General features: G+C 42.0%; 1 protein-coding gene across 1 annotated transcript in view; it reads left to right on the forward strand.

The window, feature by feature from the left end:
• The window catches only part of PROKR1 (prokineticin receptor 1), a 29069-nt gene extending 12417 nt beyond the window's left edge, over positions 1-16652 (forward strand). Inside the window, exon 3 of the mRNA XM_056567902.1 lies at positions 12177-16652. Coding sequence (XP_056423877.1) covers positions 12177-12873 — 697 coding nt within the window. The 3' untranslated portion in view covers positions 12874-16652. The remainder of the gene's footprint in view (positions 1-12176) is intronic.
• Positions 16653-22732: the final 6080 nt, after the last annotated feature.

The raw sequence follows: 22732 nt of genomic DNA on the forward strand, positions 1-22732 counted from the left end.
TTGCATAACTACAACTCCCAGCATGCCCTTCGGTGATCAGTACATGCTGGGAGTTGTCGTTTTGCAACAGCTGGGGGCACACTGGTTGGAAAATACTGAGTTAGGTAACAGAACCTAACTCAAGGTTTTCCAACCAGTGTGCCTCCAGCTGTGGCAAAGGTACAACTCCCAGCATGCGCGGTATGTCAGTGCATGCCGGGAGTTGTAGTGTTGCGACAGCTGGAGGTCTGCCCCCCCCCCCCTCCCATGTGAATGCACAGAGTACAATCACATGGGCGGGGGTTTACAGTGAGTTTTCCTGCTTCAAGTTTGAGCTGCGGCAAACTTTATGCAGCAGCTCTTACTCCCAGCGGAAAAATAACTGTAAACCCCCGCCAGAGAGAATGTACCCTAAAAACACTACACTACAACAAAATAAAGAATAAAACACTACATATACACACCCTTACACTGTCCCCCCCTACCACCCCCCACCCCCCCCCCCCCCCAATAAAAATGAAAAACGTCTCATGCGGCAGTATTTCCATAATGGAGCCTCCAGCTGTTGCAAAACAACAACTCCCAGCATTGCGGGACAGCCACTGACTGTCCAGGCATGCTATGAGTTTAGCAACAGCTAGAGGAACCCTGTTTGGGGATCACTGGCGTAGAATATTTTTGGTAACAGAGGCAATTGTAAGGTGCTATTCACACGGCAGAATTTCCACTCATCCGCCCCAATTCCACTTCGGCTTTTAAGGATTTTGTGCTGAATTGGTGCAGAATCCAAGCGGAAATTCTGCAGAAGTGTCAGTGGGAGTGTGGACTCCCATAGAAGTGTATTAAAGGGATACTCCGGTGGAAAAAATTTGTTTTTAAATCAACTGGTGCCAGAAAGTTAAACCGATTTGTAAATAACTTCAATAAAAAAATTTCCTACAGAGGAAATTCTTTTCTTTTTGAATTTCTTTTTTGTCTGGGTCAACAGTGCTCTCTGCTGACACCTGATGCCCATATTGTGAACTGTCCAGAGCAGGAGAAAATCCCCATTGCAAACCTATGCTGCTCTGGACAGTTCCTGACATGGACAGAGGTGTCAGCAGAGAGCCCTGTGGACTAGACAAAAAAGAAATTCAAAAAGAAAAAAGAATTCCCTTTGTAGCATACAGCTGCTAAAAAAAAGTACTGGGAGGGTAAAGCTTTAAATAGAAGTCATTTACAAATATGTTTAACTTTCTGGCACCAGTTGATTTAAAAAAAAAATTAAATGTTTTCCACCAGAGTACCCCTTTATGCTTTCATTTGAGGAGGAATTCCTCAAGCGGAATTCCACCTGAGGAAACTCTGCCATGTGAATAGGGCCTAACTCTTGCATCCTAGTCCACTAGTCCACCCCTATGCAAATCCCTAATTTAGTCCTCAAATGCGCATGGCACACTCTCACTTTGGAGCCCTGTCGTATTTCAAGGAAACAGTTTAAGGCCAAATATGGGGTATTTCCGTACTCGGGAGCAATTGCTCATGAAATTATGGGGGGCTTTTTCTCCTTCTACTGCACTATGTACATTTGAGGCCTAATTGGTGATTTGTACAGGGGTGGATGATTTTACAGAGGTTCAGACATAAACGCAAAAAAATAAATACCCACGTGTGACCCCATTTTGGAAACTACACCCTCACAGGACATAAAAGGGGTATAGTGAGCCTTAACACCCCACAGGTGTTTGACAACTTTTCATTAAAGTTGGATGGGAAAATGAAAAACAATTTTTTTTTCACAAAAATGCTGGTGTTACCCTAAATTTTTTATTTTAACTAGGGAAAATAGTAAAAAAAAAAAGCCCCCCAAAATGTGTAACCCCATTTCTTCTGAGTAAGAAAATAACCAATTGTGGATGTAAAGTGCTCTGCTGGCGAACTACAATGCTCAGAAGAGAAGGAGCACCATTGGGCTTTTGGAGAGAAAATTTGTCAGGAATTGAAGGCCACGTGTGTTTACAGTGGACCCCCCCCCCACATGTAACCCCATTTTGGAAACTACACCCCTCACATAATGTAAAAAAGGGGTACAGTGAGCATTTATGCCCCATAGGTGTCTGACAGATTTTTGGAACAGTGGTCTGTGAAAATGAAAAATTTAATTTTCCATTTGCACAGCCCACTGTTCCAAAGATCTGTCAAATGCCAGTGGGGTGTAAATGCTCACTGCACCCCTTATTAAATTCTGTGGGGGCTTTGTAAACGCACATGGCCCCCTTCTTCTCTTCCAAACAAATTCTCTCTCCAAAAGCTCAATGGCGCTCCTTCTCTTCTGAGCACTGTAGTGCGCCAGCAGAGCACTTGACGTCCACACATGGGGTATTTCCATACTCAGAAGAAATGGTGTTACAAACTTTGGGGGGCATTTTCTCCCATTACCCCATGTAAAATGTAAAATTTGAGGAAAAAACTGCGTTTTAGTAAATTTTAGTAAAATTTTAATTTACACATCCGACTTTAACGAAGAGTCGTCAAACACCTGTGGGGTGTTAAGGCTCACTATACCCCTTGTTACGTTCCTTGAGGGGTGTAGTTTCCAAAATAGTATGCCATGTTTTTTTTTTTTTTGCTGTTCTTGCACCATAGGGGCTTCGTAAATATGACATGCCCCCAAATACCATTTCAGCAAAATTTGCTTTCCAAAATCCCATTTTCGTTCCTTCCCTTCTTAGTCCTCTACTGCGCAGAACACTTTACATCCACATATGAGGTATTTCTTTACTCGAGAGAAATTGGATTACGCATTTTTAGGGGATTTCTCTCTTTTTACCCCTTGTAAAAATTCAAAAAATGGCTCTACAAAAACATGCGAGTGTAAAAAATTAAGATTTTGAATTTTCTCTTTCACTTTGCTGCTATTCCTGTGAATCACCTAAAGGGTTAGCAAGTTTTCTGAATGTCATTTTGAATACTTTGAGGGGTGCAGTTTCTATAATGAGGTAATTTATATGGTATTTCTAACATAAAGGAACCTCAAATCCACTTCAAACTTAACTGGTCCCTGAAAAAAATTCAGATTTTGAATATTTTCAGTAAAATTTTGAAAATTGCTGCTATACTTTGAAGCCCTCTAATGTCTTCAAAAAGTAAAGACATGTCAACTTTTTTATGCCAACAGGTAAAAGCATCTCAGAGTTATTAATGCATAAAGTGACAGTGGTCAGAATTGCAAAAAAGGGCTGAGTCCTTAAGCCCTTAAGGACGAGGTAATTTGGGCCTTAAAGGGGTACTTAAATCAACTGGTGCCAGAAAGTTAAACATATTTGTAAATTGACTTCTATTAAAAAATCTTAATCCTTCCAGTACTTATTATCTGCTGAATATTACAGAGGAAATTCTTTTCTTTTTGGAACACAGAGCTCTCTGCTGACATCACAAGCACAGTGCTCTCTGCTGACATATCTGTCCATTTTAAGAACTGTCCAGAGTAGGACAAAATCCCCATAGCAAACATACGCTGCTCTGGACAGTTCCTAAAATGGACAGAGATGTCAGCAGAGAGCACTGTGCTCGTGATGTCAGAAGAGAGCACTGTGTTCCAAAAAACTTTATGTAGTTTTCAGCAGCTAATAAGTACTGGAAGGATTAAGATTTTTTATTAGAAATAAGTTACAAATCTGTTTAACTTTCTGGCATTAGTTGATTTAAAAGAAAAATTCCACCGGAGTACCCCTTTAAGGACCAGAGCATTTTTTGCACATCTGACCACTGTCACTTTAAGCATTAATAACTCTGGGATGCTTTTACTTATGAAGTTGATTCCGAGAGTTGACCCCGAGTAATAGAAAGGGAGCGGACTCAGGGCGTACAGGTATGCCCTTGGTCCTTAACAGGTTAAGGACCCAGCCTATTTTCACCTTAAGGACCCGAGCATTTTTTGCACATCTGACCACTGTCACGTTAAGCATTAATAACTTTTACTTTTCATTCTGATTCCAAGATTGTTTTTTCGTCACATATTCTACTTTATGATAGTGGTACATTTTTGTCGATACTTGCATAATTTCTTGGTGAAAAATTACTAAATTTCATAAAAAATTTGAAAATGTTGCATTTTTCTAACTTTGAAGCTCTCTGCTTGTGAGGAAAATAGACAATGCAAATAAATGTTATATTGATTCACATATACAATATGTCTACTTTATGTTTGCATCATAAAGTTGACATGTTTTTACTTTTGCAAGACATCAGAGGGCTTCAAAGTTCGGCAGCAATTTTCCAATTTTTCACAAAATTTTGAAAATCAGTTCAGTTTTGAAGTAGATTTGAAGGGTCTTCATATTTGAAATACCCCATAAATGACACCATTATAAAAACTGAACCTATCAAAGTACACAAAATGATATTCAGAACATTTTTTAACCCTTTAGGTGTTTCACAGGAATAGCAGCAAATTGAAGGAGAAAATTCAAAATCTCCATTTTTTTAGACTGACATTTTCTTGTAGACCCAGTTTTAAAATTTTTACAAGGGGGTAAAAGGGGAAAATGCCCCCCCCCCTCCCCAAAATAAAAAATAATGTGTAACCCAATTTCTCTACAGTGAGGAAATACCTCATATGTGAAAGTAAAGGGCTCTGTGGGTGCTCTAGAGGGCTCAGAAGTGAAGGAGCGACAATGGGATTTTTAAGAGTGAATTTTGCTGAAATGGTTTTAGGGGGGCATGTCGTATTTATAAAGTCCCTATGGTTCCATAACAGCAAAAAAAAAAAAAAAAAACACATGGCATACTATTTTGGAATAGGTAAAAGGTGAAAATGCTCCCCAAAATTTGTAACCCCATTTCTTCTGAGTATAGAAATAACCCATATGCGGACATCAAGTGCTCTGCTGGCGCACTACAATGCTCAGAAGAGAAGGAGCCACATTTGGCTTTTTGAAAGCAAATTTAGGTGAAATAGTTTTTGGGGGCATGTCAAATTCAGGAAGCCCCTGTGGTGCCATAGCAGCAAAAAAAAAAAAAAAGCACATGACATACTATTTTGGAAACTACACCCCTCAAGGCACATAACAAGGGGTACAATAAGCCTTAACACCCTACAGGTGTTTGACGACTTTTCGTTAAAGTCGGATGTGTAAATAAAAAAAATAAAACATTTCACTAAAATGCAGTCTTTTCCCCCAAATTAACTATTTTACAAGAGGTTATAGGAGAAAATGCCCCCTAAAATTGGTAACCCCATTTCTTCTGAGTATGGAAATACCCCATGTGTGGACGTCAAGTGCTCTGCGGGCGCACTACAATGCTCAGAAGAAAAGGAGCTTTTGGAGAGAGAATTTGTTTGGAATGGAAGTCGGAGGCCATGTGCGTTTACAAAGCCCCCCATGGTGCCAGAACAGTGGATCCCCCCCCCCCCACATGTGACCTCATTTTGGAAAATTCTGTTAGGGGTGTAGTTCCAAAATGGGGTTATATGGGAGGGGTTTAGCTGTTCTGGCGGCATGGGGGCTTTGTAAACGCACATGGCCTTCAATTCCAGCCAAATTCTTTCTCCAAAAGCCCAATGGTGCTCCTTCTCTTCTGAGCCTTGTAGTTCGCCCGCAGAACACTTTACATCCACATGTGGCGTATTTATATACTCAGAAGAAATGGGGTTACAAATTTCTTTTTTTTTTTTTTTCCTATTATCCCTTGTGGAAAGGGGGTGAATTGGGATAACACCAGCATTTTAGTGAAAAAATGCAAAATTCTGTGGGGTGTTAAGGCTCACTGTGCCCCTTGTTACGTTCTTTAAGGGGTGTAGTTTCCAAAATGGGGTCACATGTGGGTATTTTTTTTCCGCTTATGTCGTAGTTATGTTGTAGTTTTGCAACATCTGGAAGAGCACAGATTGGAGACCACTGCACAGTGGTCTCCAAACTGCGGCCCTCAAGATTTTGCAAAACTACAATTCCCAGCATGCCCCAACAACCAAAGGCTGTCTGGGCATGCTTGGAGTTGTAGTTTTGAATCTCCTAGAAGCAGCAATGAATATCACTTTACAGAGATTTTCTCTGCTGCCTCGACTTGCCTACTGCCGCTGCCTTCTCCACTTGCCTGCCGCGTCATGCTGCGCATCGCCGGGTTAACTGAATGACTTACATAAACGTCATGATGCGCAAACTACTTGCACATCATGACGTTTATATAAGTAATTCTGCAGTAAGGGGTTAAGGTGAAAATGGGCTGAGCCCTTAAGGGGTTCAAGGGGTGCTCCCCTGGAAAATAATTATTTATTTATTTATTTTTAAATCAGCTGGTGTCAGAAAGTTAAACAGATTTGTCAATTATTTCTATTTAAAAATCTTTACCCTTCCCATACTTATCAGCTGCTGTATGCTCCAGATATAAATTCAAGTCTTGTGTAACGAATGATCATGTAACTGCAGCATTTTTAAATGTGTTATAGACATTCAGGGAAAATGTTCAGTAACAATTGTCTTAATGCAGAAAAATTAAAAATTAAAACAAACAGGCTATCAAAGTAAAAGGTTTCCTTAATGTATCATGTTTAAACAATGAAAGAGCAAAGCAGAGGAGCTTGTCTTCATATCATACTAGCTGAGTACCCGGTGTTGCCCGGTTTTTCCTTCCTCATCCTTGTTGGGGAGGAAAATCAAGAGAGGAGGAAGCTTTTGACTTCAAATCCCATCCCCATATATTGTTGTTATATCCCAACCCTATATCCCATTCTAATATCCCGTCCTCATGCCCCAAACTCCTATCCAGTCCTCCTATCCCATCCTCATATCCCGTCCTCCTATCTCGACCTCCTATCTCGACTTCCTATCCCGATCTCCTATCTCGTCCTCCTATCCTGTCCTCCTATCCAGACCTCCTATCCCGACCTCCTATCCCGACCTCCTATCCCGTCTTCCTATCCCATCCTCCTATCCCGTCCTCCTATCCTGTCCTCCTATCCCATCCTCCTATCCCATCCTCCTATCTCGACCTCCTTTCCCATCCTCCAATCTCGACCCCCTATCCCGTCCTCCTATCTCCACCTCCTATCACGTCCTCCTATCACGTCCTCCTATCTCGACCTCCAATCCCGACCTCCTATCCCGACCTCCTATCCCGTCCTCCTATCTCCCCCTCCTATCTCCCCCTCCTATCTCCACCTTATATCCCGTCCTCATATCCCGACCTCCTAACTCGACCTCCTATCCCAACCATCCCGTCCTCCTATCTTGACCTCCTATCTCGACCTCCCATCCCGTCCCCACATCCCGACCTGTAATATGTGTACCAGGTATTGAAATAGCTCCAGCCGTACAGAAGTTATGTGGGAACACACATTTCCCTTTGATTTGCATGGGACTTTAAACAAAAACCCCGACCCTCACAAATGGGGGTAGTTAAGGGTTAAATTAACTATCCTATATTTTAAGTGGACATATAAGTAACATGTGACCAAGTATTATCAAAATATCTCCAGCTGTTTGGAAGTTACGCAGTAACATATATTTCCCATTGACTTGTATAGGACTTTAAACATAAACCCCGCCCCTGGCAAATGGGGGTGAGTAAGGGTTAAATCACCTATCCTATGTTTGTTGCTGACATATAAGTAACATGTGTACCAAGTTTCATGTTAATATCTTTAGCCATGTGCAAGTTTTTGTGGAATATACATACATACATACATATATAAATATATACATACATACATACACACACACACACACACACATGTTGAGTTTTATATATATACTAGCTACCCGGTGTTGCCCAGTTTTTCCTTCCTCATCCTTGTTGGGGAGAAAAATCAAAGGAGGAAGCTTTTGACTTCAAATCCTATCCCCATATATTGTTGTCATATCCCAACCCCATATCCCGTCCTCCTATCCAGTCCTCCTATCCCGTCCTCCTATCCCGTCCTCCTATCTCGACCTCCTATCCCGACCTCCTATCCCGACCTCCTATCCCGACCTCCTATCCCGTCCTCCTATCTCAACCCCCTATCCCATCCTCCTATCTCCACCTCCTATGCCAACCTCCTATCTTCAGCTCCTATCCCCACCTCCTATTCCGTCCTCCAATCCCGTCCTCCTTTCCCGTCCTCCTATCCTGTCCTCATATCCCGTCCTCATATCCCGTCCTCATATCCCGACCTCCTATCCCGACCATCCCGTCCTCCTATCTTGACCTCCTATCTCGACCTCCTATCTCAACCTCCTATCCCGACCTCCTATCCCGTCCTCCTATCTCAACCTCCTATCCCGTCCTTCTATACCGTCCTCCTATCCCATCCTCATATCCCGTCCTCCTATCCCATCCTCCTATCTCAACCTCCTATTCCGTCCTCCTATCTCAACCCCCTATCCCGTCCTCCTATCTCCACCTCCTATGCCGACCTCCTATCCCGACCTCCTATCTCAACCTCCTATCCTGTCCTCCTATGATCTCCACCTCCTATGCCGACCTCCTATCCCGACCTCCTATCTCAACCTCCTATCATGTCCTCCTATGTCGACCTCCTATCCCGGCCTCCTATCCCGACCTCCTACCCCAACCTCCTATCTCCACCTCCTTTCTCCACCTCCTATCTCAACCTCCTATCCCATCCTCCTATCTCGTCCTCCTATCCCATCCTCCTATCCTGTCCTCCTATCCCGGCCTCCTATCTCGACCTCCTATCCCATCCTCCTATCCCGTCCTTCTATCTCAACCTCCTATCTCGACCTCCTATCCCAACCTCCTATCCCGACCTCCTATCTCGACCTCCTATCCCGACCTCCTATCTCGACCTCCTATCCCATCCTTCTATCTCGTCCTCCTATCTCGACCTCCTATCCCGTACTCCTATCTCGACCTCCAATCCCGTCCTCCTATCTCAACCTCCTATCCCGTCCTCCTATCTCCACCTCCTATGCCGACCTCCTATCTCAACCTCCTATCCCGTCCTCCTATCTTGACCTCCTATCCCAGCCTCCTATCCCAACCTCCTATCTCCACCTCCTATCTCCACCTCCTATCCCGTCTTCATATCCCGTCCTCATATCCCGTCCTCATATCCCATCCTCCTATCTTGACCTCCTATCGCGACCTCACATCTCGTCCTCATATCCCGTCCTCATATCCCATCCTCCTATCCTGACCTCCTATCTCGACCTCCTATCTCAACCTCCCATCCTGTCCTCATATCCCGACCTGTAATATGTGTACCAGGTATTGAAATATCTCCAGCCATACAGAAGTTAAGTGAGAACATACATTTCCCATTGATTTGCATGGGACTTTAAACAAAAACCCTGACCCTCACAAATGTGGGTGGTTAAGGGTTAAATTAACTATCCTATATTTTAAGTGGGCATATAAGTAACATGTGACCAAGTATTATCGAAATATCTCCAGCCGTTTGGAAGTTATGCAGTAACATATATTTTCCATAGACTTGTATAGGACTTTAAACATAAACCCCGCCCCTGGAAAATGGGGGTGAGTAAGGGTTAAATCACCTATCCTATGTTTGTTGTTGACATATAAGTAACATGTGTGCCAAGTTTAATTTTAATATCTTTAGCCGTTTGGAAGTTTTTGTGGAACATACACACATACATACACACACATACATACATACACACACACACACACACACGTTGAGTTTTATACATATAGATAAACCGTCTGAATGATACAGAATTATTCTTATGGATCTAAAGTAACACAATTTTTTACCACAATGACATTCTATAGTGCTATCAATTCCATATAACTATTCATTAGGCATGGACGCTCTGGTCATTGTATTGTCTGACAAACTGAATAATGATTCCATTTACTTTCTCGGGCTCGATTACTCGGCTCACTGTTATAGCAAAATGAATAAGTAAGTAGTGGTTTAGTGGCGGAATAAAGAAAGGTGCAAAGAAAATTACATTAAAGTAAAAGAACAAAGACAGAAAATTATAAATATCATTAGATCTGTACTATCCTGTAATAGAGGATGCACTACTGCAGAACATTGTGTTTATGTGAGATCCTTTTGTGTCATTTGTTGGAAAAACTCATAATGACAAAAATGACATCCTCCAAGTTCCTGTAGATACATGACTGTATTATCTTGTGCAACGTCTGATCTATACAGAGTATTGATATCCCCTGATAGAAGTCAATAGATCCACACTGTCTCCTCTCTGTCTCCATTTTCTAATAGAAGCACACAGTATTTTTCTGTCAGAAGCTTTATCGTGACATACACCATCTAATGCTGTATCATGTAGGTATTCTCTCCCGGAGAAGAATATCTCTGCACTGCAGTACCATATGGAGGTGTACCGCTGCCATAATACAGGACCACATTATCCATGCATGTTATGTTTGTGCATGCCACTTTTGCCTTGTTAAGCAGCTATGAAGTCCATACCATACATAATAAGCTTTATATACTCTTCTAAGGTGCTGCGGATTAAGCCTGAAGAAGGTGCCAATGAGTTGTGGGAGGCACAATTGATACTTCCACTTCTGCCATTTTTTGTGTTCACCTATTGCAATGTGCCTTAAAGGGGTACTCCACTGGAAAACATTTTTTTTTTAAATCAACTGGTTGGATTTTGATAACGGAATTAGGAACGATTTAACCAAAAGAACTTAATGAAGTGTGCAGTTATAAGGCATTTTTATAATAGCTGTAGTTATAAGAAATGTTTGGTGTTATATATGCAGTGCATTGAAAGGAACAGCGCAGAAAGAGTTAAGCATGTTATACTGACCAGCATGTTTAACTACACACTAACTCCACACTTGGAACTGTTCCGAACGCTGGAGCCGGCGCCGGGAGCTCGTGATGACATAGCTCGGCCCCTCATGGCATCACGCCCCACCCCCTCAATGCAAGTCTATGGGAGGGGACGTGACATCATTAGGAGGGGGGGGTTATGTTGTCACGAGCTCCCGGCGTCGGCTCCAGCGTTCGGAACAGTTTGTTCCAAATGCTGAGCAGCGGAGTACTCCTTTAAGTATGTCATTTATCAGTGGACATAATTTACTGAATTGTGGCACAGCTTGCTTATTGAGGACAGTAAAAGCATTGCTCCTACTAAATCCATAGAAATTCAGCAATAACTGTGTGGGCAATGGAAGATCAGTTTGGGTGGTGTTGGCTGAAATCTTATGTGAAGAAACGTTGCTTCATGTACTAAAAATAAAGATGATCTCAACACGTTCTACTTAGCATAGTACATTGTTCATATCATCTGGGAGATACTATTTTAACATAGAGAACAAATAAAGTTATGTCAATGTAAACCACATTATTTATCTGGTGATATTCTCTAGCAGTTACATGTGTCATACACCTTCCTTTCTGTTTGGAAAACTGAAGTTATATCTATTATGGCAGAATTTAAGATGGCCACAATTTTGGTGCCATGGCCACAACAGGTGCCCCCTTTTCCCACAGCTTATACCTTAAATTGGAATAACATCTTCCAAAGCATTTTCATTTGCTATGTTGATTTCTTACGTTTGAAACACCCTATTTACTCTGTTTAGAAAGTATTTATTAAGTGCATTTGGGGAACTAAAGTGTAATATAATATAGTGAGGTAGTAGAAAACAGGATAAGACGGCACTACTGTAAGTTCTAATGTGCAAATCTTGTCGGGAGTATCCCAAGCAAGGAGAGGTAAAAAGAAGAGAAGAAGACATCTGTATAGATTCCAAGTAGAATAATCACATCTGCACTCACCTGTTAAAATAATTCCTTTATTGCATCATCACAGGTAGATAGGAGCCGGCCTTGGTGGGGTCGGGAATGGAGCGCAACAGCCTCGGCTGTTGCGCTCCATTCCCGACCCCACCAAGGCCGGCTCCTATCTACCTGTGATGATGCAATAAAGGAATTATTTTAACAGGTGAGTGCAGATGTGATTATTCTACTTGGAAGTAATACAATATAGGTTCTAATGACAGAAGAATATATATAGAATGACCAACATGCTACATTTGCCCTACAGTGGAGACGTAACTTCTTCTGACCAGCAGACTTGACCTGCAACAATCAGCAGATTACCAAGTCACCTTATTTTTAGTTCAAGGCTCCACCTCCCAGTCAAAGTCTGTGAAATTTAGATGTAACTTTTCCTGTGTCTGCAAGACTGAAATTGAATAAAAACTCTTCTGATATACCACCTATTGTGTTTGGCCTAATATCTTTAATTTCTTTGTCTTTGCAGGTACTTAGCCATAGTACATCCTCTGAAACCTCGGATGAATTATCAGACAGCCTCATTTTTGATTGCTTTGGTCTGGATTATCTCATTGCTCATAGCCATCCCTTCAGCATACTTTGCTACAGAAACTGTCCTCTTTATTGTGGATAGTCAAGAAAAGATATTTTGCGGTCAGATTTGGCCAGTGGACCAACGGATTTATTATAAATCTTATTTTCTTTTCATTTTTGCTATTGAGTTTGTTGGCCCAGTTTTTACAATGACCTTATGCTATGCCAGAATCTCCAGGGAACTTTGGTTTAAAACAGTACCTGGGTTCCAGACAGAGCAAATTCGAAAACGGCTGAGATGTCGAAGGAAGACCGTTCTGGTACTGATGTGTATCCTCACAGCTTACGTCCTGTGCTGGGCTCCATTTTATGGATTCACCATTGTTCGTGATTTTTTCCCCACAGTTTTTGTAAAAGAGAAGCATTTTCTTTCAGCTTTCTACATTGTGGAATGCATTGCCATGAGTAATAGCATGATAAATACCATGTGCTTTGTGACGGTCAAAAACAATACCATGAAGTATTTCAAAAAGCTTATGCTTCTAAAATGGAGGTCTACTTACAATGGGAGTAAATGTAGTGCTGAGACTGACATCAAGACTGCCGCTGTGCCAATTACCGAAGAGGTCGATTGCATCAAGCTAAAGTAGTTTATTTGCAACGTTAGGTCCACAAATAGGGTAACACCATTTAAAGCACTGCAATTTTTGTTGGGTCTATTCATTTTTACATAATTTGCAAGATCCAATAATGCATACTACACACACTGCTCAAAAAAACTAAAGGGAACAGGAAGCAACACTGATTGACAATCAATTTCACATGCTGTTGTGCAAATGGTACAGACAACAGGACAGCTACCTCCACCTTTGTGCAAGGAGGAGCAGCAGGAGCACTGCCAGAGCCCTGCAAAATGACCTCCAGCAGGCCACAAATGTTCATGTGTCCACTCAAACGGTTAGAAACAGACTCCATGAGGGTGGTATGAGGGCCCGACGTCCACAGGTGGGGGTTGTGCTTACAGGCCAACACCGTGCAGGACGCTTGGCATTTGCCAGAGAGCAAATTCGCCACTAGCGAACTGTGCTCTTCACAGATGAAAGCAGGTACACACTGAGCACATGTGACAGACATGACAGAGTCTGGAGATGCAGTGGAGAACGTTCTGCTGCCTGCAACGGTGTGGGTGGCATTTCTTTTGGGGGGCCGCATAGCCCTCCATGTGCTTGCCAGAGGTAGCCTGACTACTATTGAGTACCAAGATGAGATCTTCAGACCCCTGGTGAATTATATGCTGGTTCGGTTGGCCCTGGGTTCCTCCCAATGCAAGACAATGCTAGACCTATTGTGGTTGGAGTGTGTCAGCAATTCCTGCAAGCGGAAGGCATTGATGCTATGGACTGGTCTGCCTGTTCCCCAGACCTGAATCCGATTGAGCACATCTGGGACGTCATGTCTCGCTCCATCCACCAACGCCATGTAGCACCACAGACTGTCCAGAAGTTGGCAAATGCTTTAGTCCAGGTCTGGGAGGACATCCCTCAGGAGACCATCCGCCACCTCATCAGGAGCATGCCCAGGCGTTGTAGGGAGGTCATACGGGCACGTGGAGGCCACACACACTACTGAGCCTCATTTTGACTTGTTTTAAGGACATTACATCAAAGTTGGATCAGCCTGTAGTGTGGTTTACCACTTTGATTTTGAGTGTGACTCCATATCCAGTCCTCCATAGGTTGATAAATTTGGTTTCCATTGATCATTTTTGTGTGATTTTGTTTTCAGCACATTCAACTATGTAAAGACAAAAGTATTTCATACGATTAGTTCATTCATTCAGATCTAGGATGTGTTATCTTAGCATTCCCTTCATTTTTTGAGCAGTGTATATCTCTGCGTATGAAATGACAAAAAAGACAGCATAGAACCTTTCAACCATTGATGATTGGTTGTGCATCAAAAGTTCACCAGAAGATTTCAATATTATGGACTGCATGATTTCATTTTTGAGGTTTCAATGTAATGCAAATCTGAAAAAACCATTGGCATAAAAAAAAGAACTGCTTGCCGATAACCTGAAGAACACAAACACATGATCACCACCATTTTAGAGATATGCCCTTTTAGTTTTCAGCTCATTGGATTTACAAAAGACTTCTTGTTTGGAGTGGATTTCTTCTTTGAATGTAAATTGTGTAGTATAATATATGAACTTTACCGTGTGCTTAATGTGAAGAAAAAAAACTATACATTTTCCCACTTTCACAATATATATTGAATGTATATACGTAACTTGCACTGTGTAACATATATTTTAAGTATGGTGGTTTTGCTGCAGATTTCATCACAAAAATGTATGCTTTTCACAAATCATATTGAAATAAATGTGATCTAATAAATTATTGTTTGTGTTTCCAAATAATTCCGTATTAAATGCTGCTATTTTATTTCTTAGGAGACTTTTATTCTTGAACTTCAGTGTGCAGATGCAATTGAATGGGACAGCTGACAATCACCCAGCATCTCAGTTTTGACGCCGGATGGTTGGACATGTCGGACGGCCTGTCCGGAAACAATGGAGGCCGGATGCCATACAACTGATGCATCCTGCCATTAGTTGTGGCATCAGTTGCGTCGAGATCTAGGCTGAGTTCACCTATGCCGGATGCCAGACATATGTGAACCCAGCCTAACAGGCTTCTCAAAGCTTTTAAACAGATAGAATAATTTACTGGAATAAAATAAATTAAATAAGGAAGAATAATATTGTTTTGGCCCCTCTCTGGCTGCTACTGTGGGCAGCGTGAATAACAGTTCTTTCCTTGTTATACTCTGCTTTTTCCCTGTCTCTATAGTCTTTATGCTGATTTAAAAGATTTCTGCACACAGTCATTACATTGTAACATCTTGTAAAACCTTTAAAGATCCAATTTACTTAAATGGCGAATTTTCCTTTTATGGAACAAAAATTGGCGGCAATAATGGTGACAGACTAAGCCTGTACTGTGACAGTGAACACAAATAGAATAGATTTTTCTATAAGATATATAGTGCTCCCTCAAGTTACAATAGTAATTGGTTTCAGAACAGCCAATTTAAGCTGGAACTAATTTATCTTTAGACTATAACTCTATGGAAAACTGGTAATTGGTTCCAAAGCCCCCAAAATGTGAAGCCAAAATAAGAAATATTATAGATTATTAAAATAATATTAATACTGATAACCACATAACTAACACAGCTACAGACAGGCCTTACGTATAAGAAGCTACTAATACATTCATATGTAGGGTTTTATACAATACACACAGTGAACCAGAAAACAAAAGGAGTGCCACACTCACCAGGGTGTAAATGAACAGCCCATCCTGATAGAGGTAAAGAGCAGTACAATACCACAGTGTAATGATGTGCTATGTGTACAGACAATCACTGCATGCACCTGAGCCATACAGGGGTTTTACCAGTGAAATGCCAAACCTGGTGAAGTTATATCCAGTGATGCACAAGTAAAGTTTTCTCCCGATCAAATTTCAAATGCCGCTCCAGTCGGGAGCCAGCGGTGTCACAAAGCACAGCCTAAAATGTAGCCACTCCGGTCTCACTATAAGATTACTCCCTTACCCCATTCTGGATGGACATTAAGGTTATCACTCCATATAGAGACCCCTGGTAGGACCTACCTCTAAAATACCTCCTCTAAGATAGAGGCCTACTGTACGGGTATCCTCACTGAAGCAGTTACCTACTCACATAATAATCTGCTGAACTAGAGGTCATACTTAGAGGAACACCTAATACAGCCTGTCTACTATTGGACTTTGGTTGGACTACCAAGTACATAAAGATGCACCTAGGGTCTCTTCATCAGAGTGTACCCAATATTTACCAGTACCTCCTTGTCTTATAATTTGACATTTTGTTCTGTCAGTTGGGCGACAGGAGTTTATAATATTGTTTCTACTCCTGCTCCCTCTGCACTAGTCCTTGAGGAGTTGTGCCGCTTGGCTATGAGAAACAACGAAACGCGTTGGATGTTGCTTGACTGACTAGCATTGTCTTGTAATCACTGTATAGATTGTATATATGTGTTTGCAATTTCTATAACTCACTGTATGTGCTTTGGAGATGTATACCAACAAGCATTTAACTACTTACGGCCCTTATTTTTGTACTGCATCTGGCACCTTCCCCAATCCTTCCTACATAGGGAGAGGTGGGAGGTTCCGAATGCAGGTGGCACGCTCTAGGAATGCCTCTCTGCAGTAACAGGTAGGGGGTCTACACAGACCAACAGGGTCAGCATATAGGGGCCTTTGTGATTGGTCCATCATCCAGGGCCAGCTGTGTTGGATTATAACATATTTATGTGTTATCAATGTATCTTGCACTTATTATTTTGTTCATGTTCCTATTTTAATGTATATCAATAAAAGCAATTTTTTAAGACCTAGGTGTCCCTTTTCCTATTACACATTTAGCGGACACACAGGTCTATACATTATAGATACTCACCTATAAGTTGGTATGAAACCAAGCTGACCTATCTGACGCCGTTGGTTCTGATATGTATTGTTTTTCTATACATAAAGAGGCTATTTCTAACTCTTTATAAGGTAATTCCTTTTTAATATAATAGATAGAGGTCTGTAGGCAGCCCCTGAGACATTCCTTAAGTGTATCCCACTTCAGTCTATTATTTTGATTGTGTAGACAAGGAGGAAAACTTGCTGGTCAGAGATTCCATCTGCAGAATCTATTAAACTGAGTGTGGATGGCTATTATGTACATAATGGAAGGGGCATTTTTGTCATTGTGTCCAAAATAGTGAAAAGATCTGATATGCAACTCATAGTATATTGGATAGACCTGAGTTGTAATTACAGGGAGTTTGTACTTACAATAATAATGCCAAATTAATGCATTGTGACTGGAGCGATGACATTTTTGGTGGCTATTCCTCCAGTAGCCCAGCAAATTGAGTCCAGTCAAGAAATAGTTCAGATTTTGTGAGGATGGTGTGGAAGTTCTGATGGGCTGGAAGAATTTATCCTGGACATTGTAGTTTAAAGTATTGAAATATTTACATATTTCATTGCACATGACTGAACTGCTTTAACCCCTTAAGGACTTAGGGTTTTTCCGTTTTTGCACTTTCGTTTTTTCCTCCTTACCTTTTAAAAATCATAACCCTTTCAATTTTCGACCTAAAAATCCATTTTATGGCTTATTTTTTGCGTCGCCAATTCTACTTTGCAGTGACATTAGTCATTTTACCCAAAAATGTACGGCGAAACGGAAAAAAAATCATTGTGAGACAAAATCGAAAAAAAAATGCCATTTTGTAACTTTTGGGGGCTTCCGTTTCAACGCAGTGCATATTTCGGTAAAAATTACACCTTATCATTATTCTGTAGGTCCATAAGGTTAAAATGATACCCTACTTATATAGGTTTGATTTTGTCGCACTTCTGGAAAAAATCATAACTACATGCAGGAAAATTTATACGTTTAAAAATGTCATCTTCTGACCCCTATAACTTTTTTATTTTCCATGTACAGGGCGGTATGAGGACTCTTTTTTTGCGCCGTGATCTGACGTTTTTATCGGTATGATTTTTGTTTTGATCGGACTTTTTGATCACTTTTTATTCATTTTTTTAATGGTATAAAAAGTGACCAAAATACGCTTTTTTGGACTTTGGAATTTTTTTGCGCGTACGCCATTGACTGTGCGGTTTAAATAATGATATATTTTTATAGTTGGGACATTTACGCACGCGGCGATTTTTTACACAGTTTTTTTTTTTTTATGGGAAAAGGGGGGTGAGGAAGGGGTTAAATGACCTTTATTAACACTTTTTTTTACATTTTTTTTGCAGTGTTATAGGTCCCATAGGGACCTATAACACTGCACACACTGATCTCTCATCCTGATCACAGGCGTGTATTAACACGCCTGTGATCAGCATTATCGGCGCTTGACTGCTCCTGCCTGGATCTCAGGCACGGAGCAGTCATTCGTTGATAGGACACCGAGGAGGCAGGTAAGGGCCCTCCCGGTGTCCGATCAGCTGTTCGGGACGCCGCGATTTCACCGCGGCGGTCCCGAACAGCCCGACTGAGCAACCGGGATACTTTCAGTTTCACTTTAGAAGCGGCGGTCAGCTTTGACCACCGCTTCTAAAGGGTTAATACCGCACATCGCCGCGATCGGCGATGTGTGGTATTAGCCGCGGGTCCCGCCCGTTGATGAGCGCCGGGACCGAAGCGATATGATGCAGGATTGCGGCGCGATCCCGCTTCATATCGCGGGAGCCGGCGCAGGATGTAAATATACGTCCTGCGTCGTTAAGGGGTTAAAGGGGTACTCAGGCCCAAAGGATAGGGGATAAGATGTCTGATCGCGGGGGTCCTGCGCATGATCTCTCATTCAGCACTCACCTGTCTCAGCTGCACGCAGCGCTGGAGGCTCTGTGTCTGAAGCCTCACCACCACGGGGATGTGACTCCACCCCTTGGGACGGCCCCCTGGTCGCCGTGAGGCTACGGACATGGAGCCTCCAGCACTGCGTGCAGCTGAGACAGGTGGGTGCTGCATGAGAGATTGTGGGGGTCCCCAGTGGCAGGACCCCCGCAATAAGACATCTTATCCCCTATCCTTTGGATAGGGAATAAGATGTCTTAGGGCCGGAGTACCGCTTTAAGTACTGCCACCTGGTAAAGTACATGTAGTGTAGCTAGAGGGGTGTTTATACCAAAATATTGTATGAGGAGCCAATAATAACAGCAGAAAAAGACACATCTACCACCTGCATTAGTGACTGACCTTTATCTTCTCAATGTCATTTTTATATATTAGGTATTTCGGCTTCATACATCTTATTCAAAGGACAGGGTAAAAGATGAATGATCGCAGGGATTCCGCCGCTGGGACCCCCCGATCTCGGTGCAGCCCCAGGCATTCTGTGGCAGGCCCTACGTACGCAATCATACATCTTATCTTCTGTCCTTGGAAACGGGATAAAATGTATAAAGCCGGAATACTCCTTTAACAATTATGCCACTATCAAATAGGAGTTACTGCAGGACTGCAATGTATATTGCACAAACATTGGTTAACAGAGTCATCAGACAAGTTCTGTCAGGGATAAGGTGGGTTTCTTAGAGATAATTAAAAATGCCTGCACAAAAAAACTGACTTACACCACATTTTAGACACTTTTTATGCACTTTTCACTTTGCTAGCAAAGGGGGTGGGGCTTACTGGAAAGTGGTCATGACTTTGGTGAAAAAGGGGCACGGCATAAATATGGTTTAAAAAAAAAAGTGCAAAAATCGCACATTTTTGGCCTAAAACTAAGCCAACAAATAGATGGGGCAAAGTTAGGCTGGAGAGTAAAGGTTTTTAAACAGCCTGAGCCAATGTAATAAAAATGGCTGATATGTAGTCTGTCAGTTATTATTTGAGTAAAAAGGGATTTTAAAGGGAGCTAGTATATGAGAACAACGTCCGGTGTTTCCATGAGATGCCCATGCCCCTTACATTGCATGACAGCTTTACTGTCATTTATAAAAGATTTTAACATGTTATCTCGACATGTGAAAAGCTCAGATCGCATCAGGTGTCAGTCCTAAGACACGCTTCACTCCCCAGCTGTCAATCAAACCCAACTCATATCAAAGTGAAGTAAGTCGGATGAGGCAGGCATCACTTCACTGAGTTACAGGAGACCTAGTGCAAACTAAACTTTTGAAAAGTCTAGACAACATGCCAAAAGTTTTTATAAATGATAGTAACACTTTAAAGGGGTACTCCAACCCCTAGACATCCAAAGGATAGGGGGTTAGATGTCTGATTGTGGGGGTCCCGCAGCTGGGACCCCCGCAATCTCTGTGCAGTACCCAGCGTTAGTTTAGAACGATGGGTGCCGGCAGCAGGGGTCATGACGTCATGACCAAACCCCTCGTGATATCACACCACACGGTCGCCACGCCACCTCCCATAGACTTGCATTGAGGATGCTTGGTCTGACATCAAGAGGACACAAGCGGATCCCCAGTGTATTTTACGCTGCGGATCCATCACTGAAGGACCTGTGTGGTGCCTTTACATGTGCCTGCTCAAAGCGGCAATACACCGCTACAAGCAGACACACTGAAGCGATATGCGAGTCGCCACGCATGCGCGGTGCACTCGCACACATCGTGGCCGCTCCTCTTGCTCTATGAGAAAGGCCAAGAACTGCCACGATGTGCGAGTATGCTGCGCAATTCACACATCGCAGTGTGTCTGCGAGCAGGCACACGTAAAGGCACCATACAGCAGTCCTTCAGTGCCGGATCTGCAGCGTAAAATGCGCTGGGGATCCAATTGTGTGAACGTACCCTTAGGATATATTCACAAGGCAGAATTTCCATTAGGCTTTAATGGGATTCTGCGCTACCATTCACACTTTAGAATTTCAGCATGCGGACTCCGCATGGATTTTGCACAGAATCCGCACCGATTTCATTCAAAATCTGCACAAGCCAGAAACCACCCAAATGAATGTGAATGTGGAATTGGTGCAAATGTGCATAAATTCTGCTGTGTGAATATCCTAAGTGTAAAGCCAGTCTCATATGGGTCTTTCCAAATAAGCTGCTGTAACTCACTAGGACTGATGTAATGGGCCCAGAATGTGGCACAGCAGGCAGTTAGCTGGTAGAAGTCAATTGCCATTTTGTTACTAATGTAATGTTCTTATAATAAAAGATACAGTGATACACAAAGTTACTAGAAGTTTTGTAAGATTACTGCAATTGAGATTACAGTTCATTGTTAACACTCTCTTAGCTTTGTAGAATATCTTCTCTAAAACTCTAACAGAACGCTCACATGGAGTCTACTGAGCAAGATTAATTGCTACCCTTAGCAAGGGCCGTGTCCTAGTGAAAGACTTTAGACCACAGTAATATTGAATTAATAGAGACATGAACCAACAGTGGGCCAGAGTACAGCAAGGACTTTTCTGCTTACTGCTATTATTTAGCAGGCATGGGACTTGATCCACCAATATCAGCTTTATCATAACAGGATCTGAACAAGGTTTTGTCCAAGCAGAATGGAGCTTCAGTAAGGTTTAAAGGGGTACTCTGCTGCTCAGCGTTTGGAACAAAATGTTCTGAAAGCTTGGAGCCGTCACTGGGAGCTTGTGATGTCATAGCCCCATCCCTGATGACGTCACGCCCCGTTCCCTCAATACAAGTCTATGGGAGGGGGCGTGACAGTCATCATGCCCCCTCCCATAAACTTGCATTGAGGGGGCAGGACGTGACATTATGAGGGACGGGGCTATGATGTCACAAGCTCCCGGCGCTGGCTCTAAGCATTGGGAACATTTTGTTCCAAACACTGAGCAGCGGAGTTCCCCTTTAAGCCCTGTCACTGTTATGTGAGAAAGAAGGCTTTGTCTATGCAAGGCTTGGTTGATGTCTGGCCCACGTCTGACAATGTCTCTTACTAATGTGGCAGGCACCGCTGCCATTAGAATGCGACTACTCCAGAGCCATCTGAATCTTTCCATATATTTATTTATTCACTTTATCTGATAGCAAATAAAGAGGCTGATTAGTTTTATTCAGTCCATAATCATAGGAAAAAACTATGAGACTAGGAGACTGCTGAAAGTCTCATATGATCGTGGTCTAAATAAAGCTTAGTAACCTGTTTATTTGCTATTAGATAAAGTGGATGGAAAGAATTTAATGTGTCTGCACTAATGTATGCGTAAAGGCGAAATGTTGACTAAGTTATGGAGTCCCATGGATACCTGTGTTTTTACTGACGTGCTTATGTTTTTAAATGGGATACGGTGAACATCGGTAACCGGAGGGACTTGTATTTCTGAAGGTTTCTTACAATGGTCTCTAATTAAAACTGTGAGTCCCAGACAGTCAACAAGACAAGCTCACCGGTCCCTTACAGCAGCATGCAATGTGTTCAGAATTAGGCAGGACTAGAAGGCATCCCAGGTAGCCTGTACCAAGAAAACATAGCAAGGAGGTTTAATTATAACAGGAGACATGTTGTTGTTTAGAACCCCCAACATAGCAAAGGATTTATCCCAAGATTAAATGCATTAACTTGAAACTAGCTAAAGCATATCTCTCTACATTGTCCACTGGGAACTTGCTCTTGTATCAATATAAATATGATAGATTTTTTTTTTAGGGATATTTATTCTATCCATAGGTCAATACATCCATTCAAAGAAAACCAAGACATATAACCAACCAAACACCCACAGCAAAAAAATCAAAAACAAATAAATACATTTATAAGGGTTTCTCACCTTCCATCTTTCTCTATATTCAATCAATATTATACAATGTTATCACCCATTCACACATATATGCATTATTCATTACAAATATAACATCTGCCCCGGGACTTCTGTTCAGTTTCCATTGACGTAACAGGAATGATTTCATTGAAGTGCATATTATACAAAATAGTGACCTATCT

The sequence above is a fragment of the Hyla sarda genome, chromosome 3, assembly GCF_029499605.1.
Source record: "Hyla sarda isolate aHylSar1 chromosome 3, aHylSar1.hap1, whole genome shotgun sequence".
In the NCBI taxonomy this organism is placed as follows: Eukaryota; Metazoa; Chordata; class Amphibia; order Anura; family Hylidae; genus Hyla; species Hyla sarda.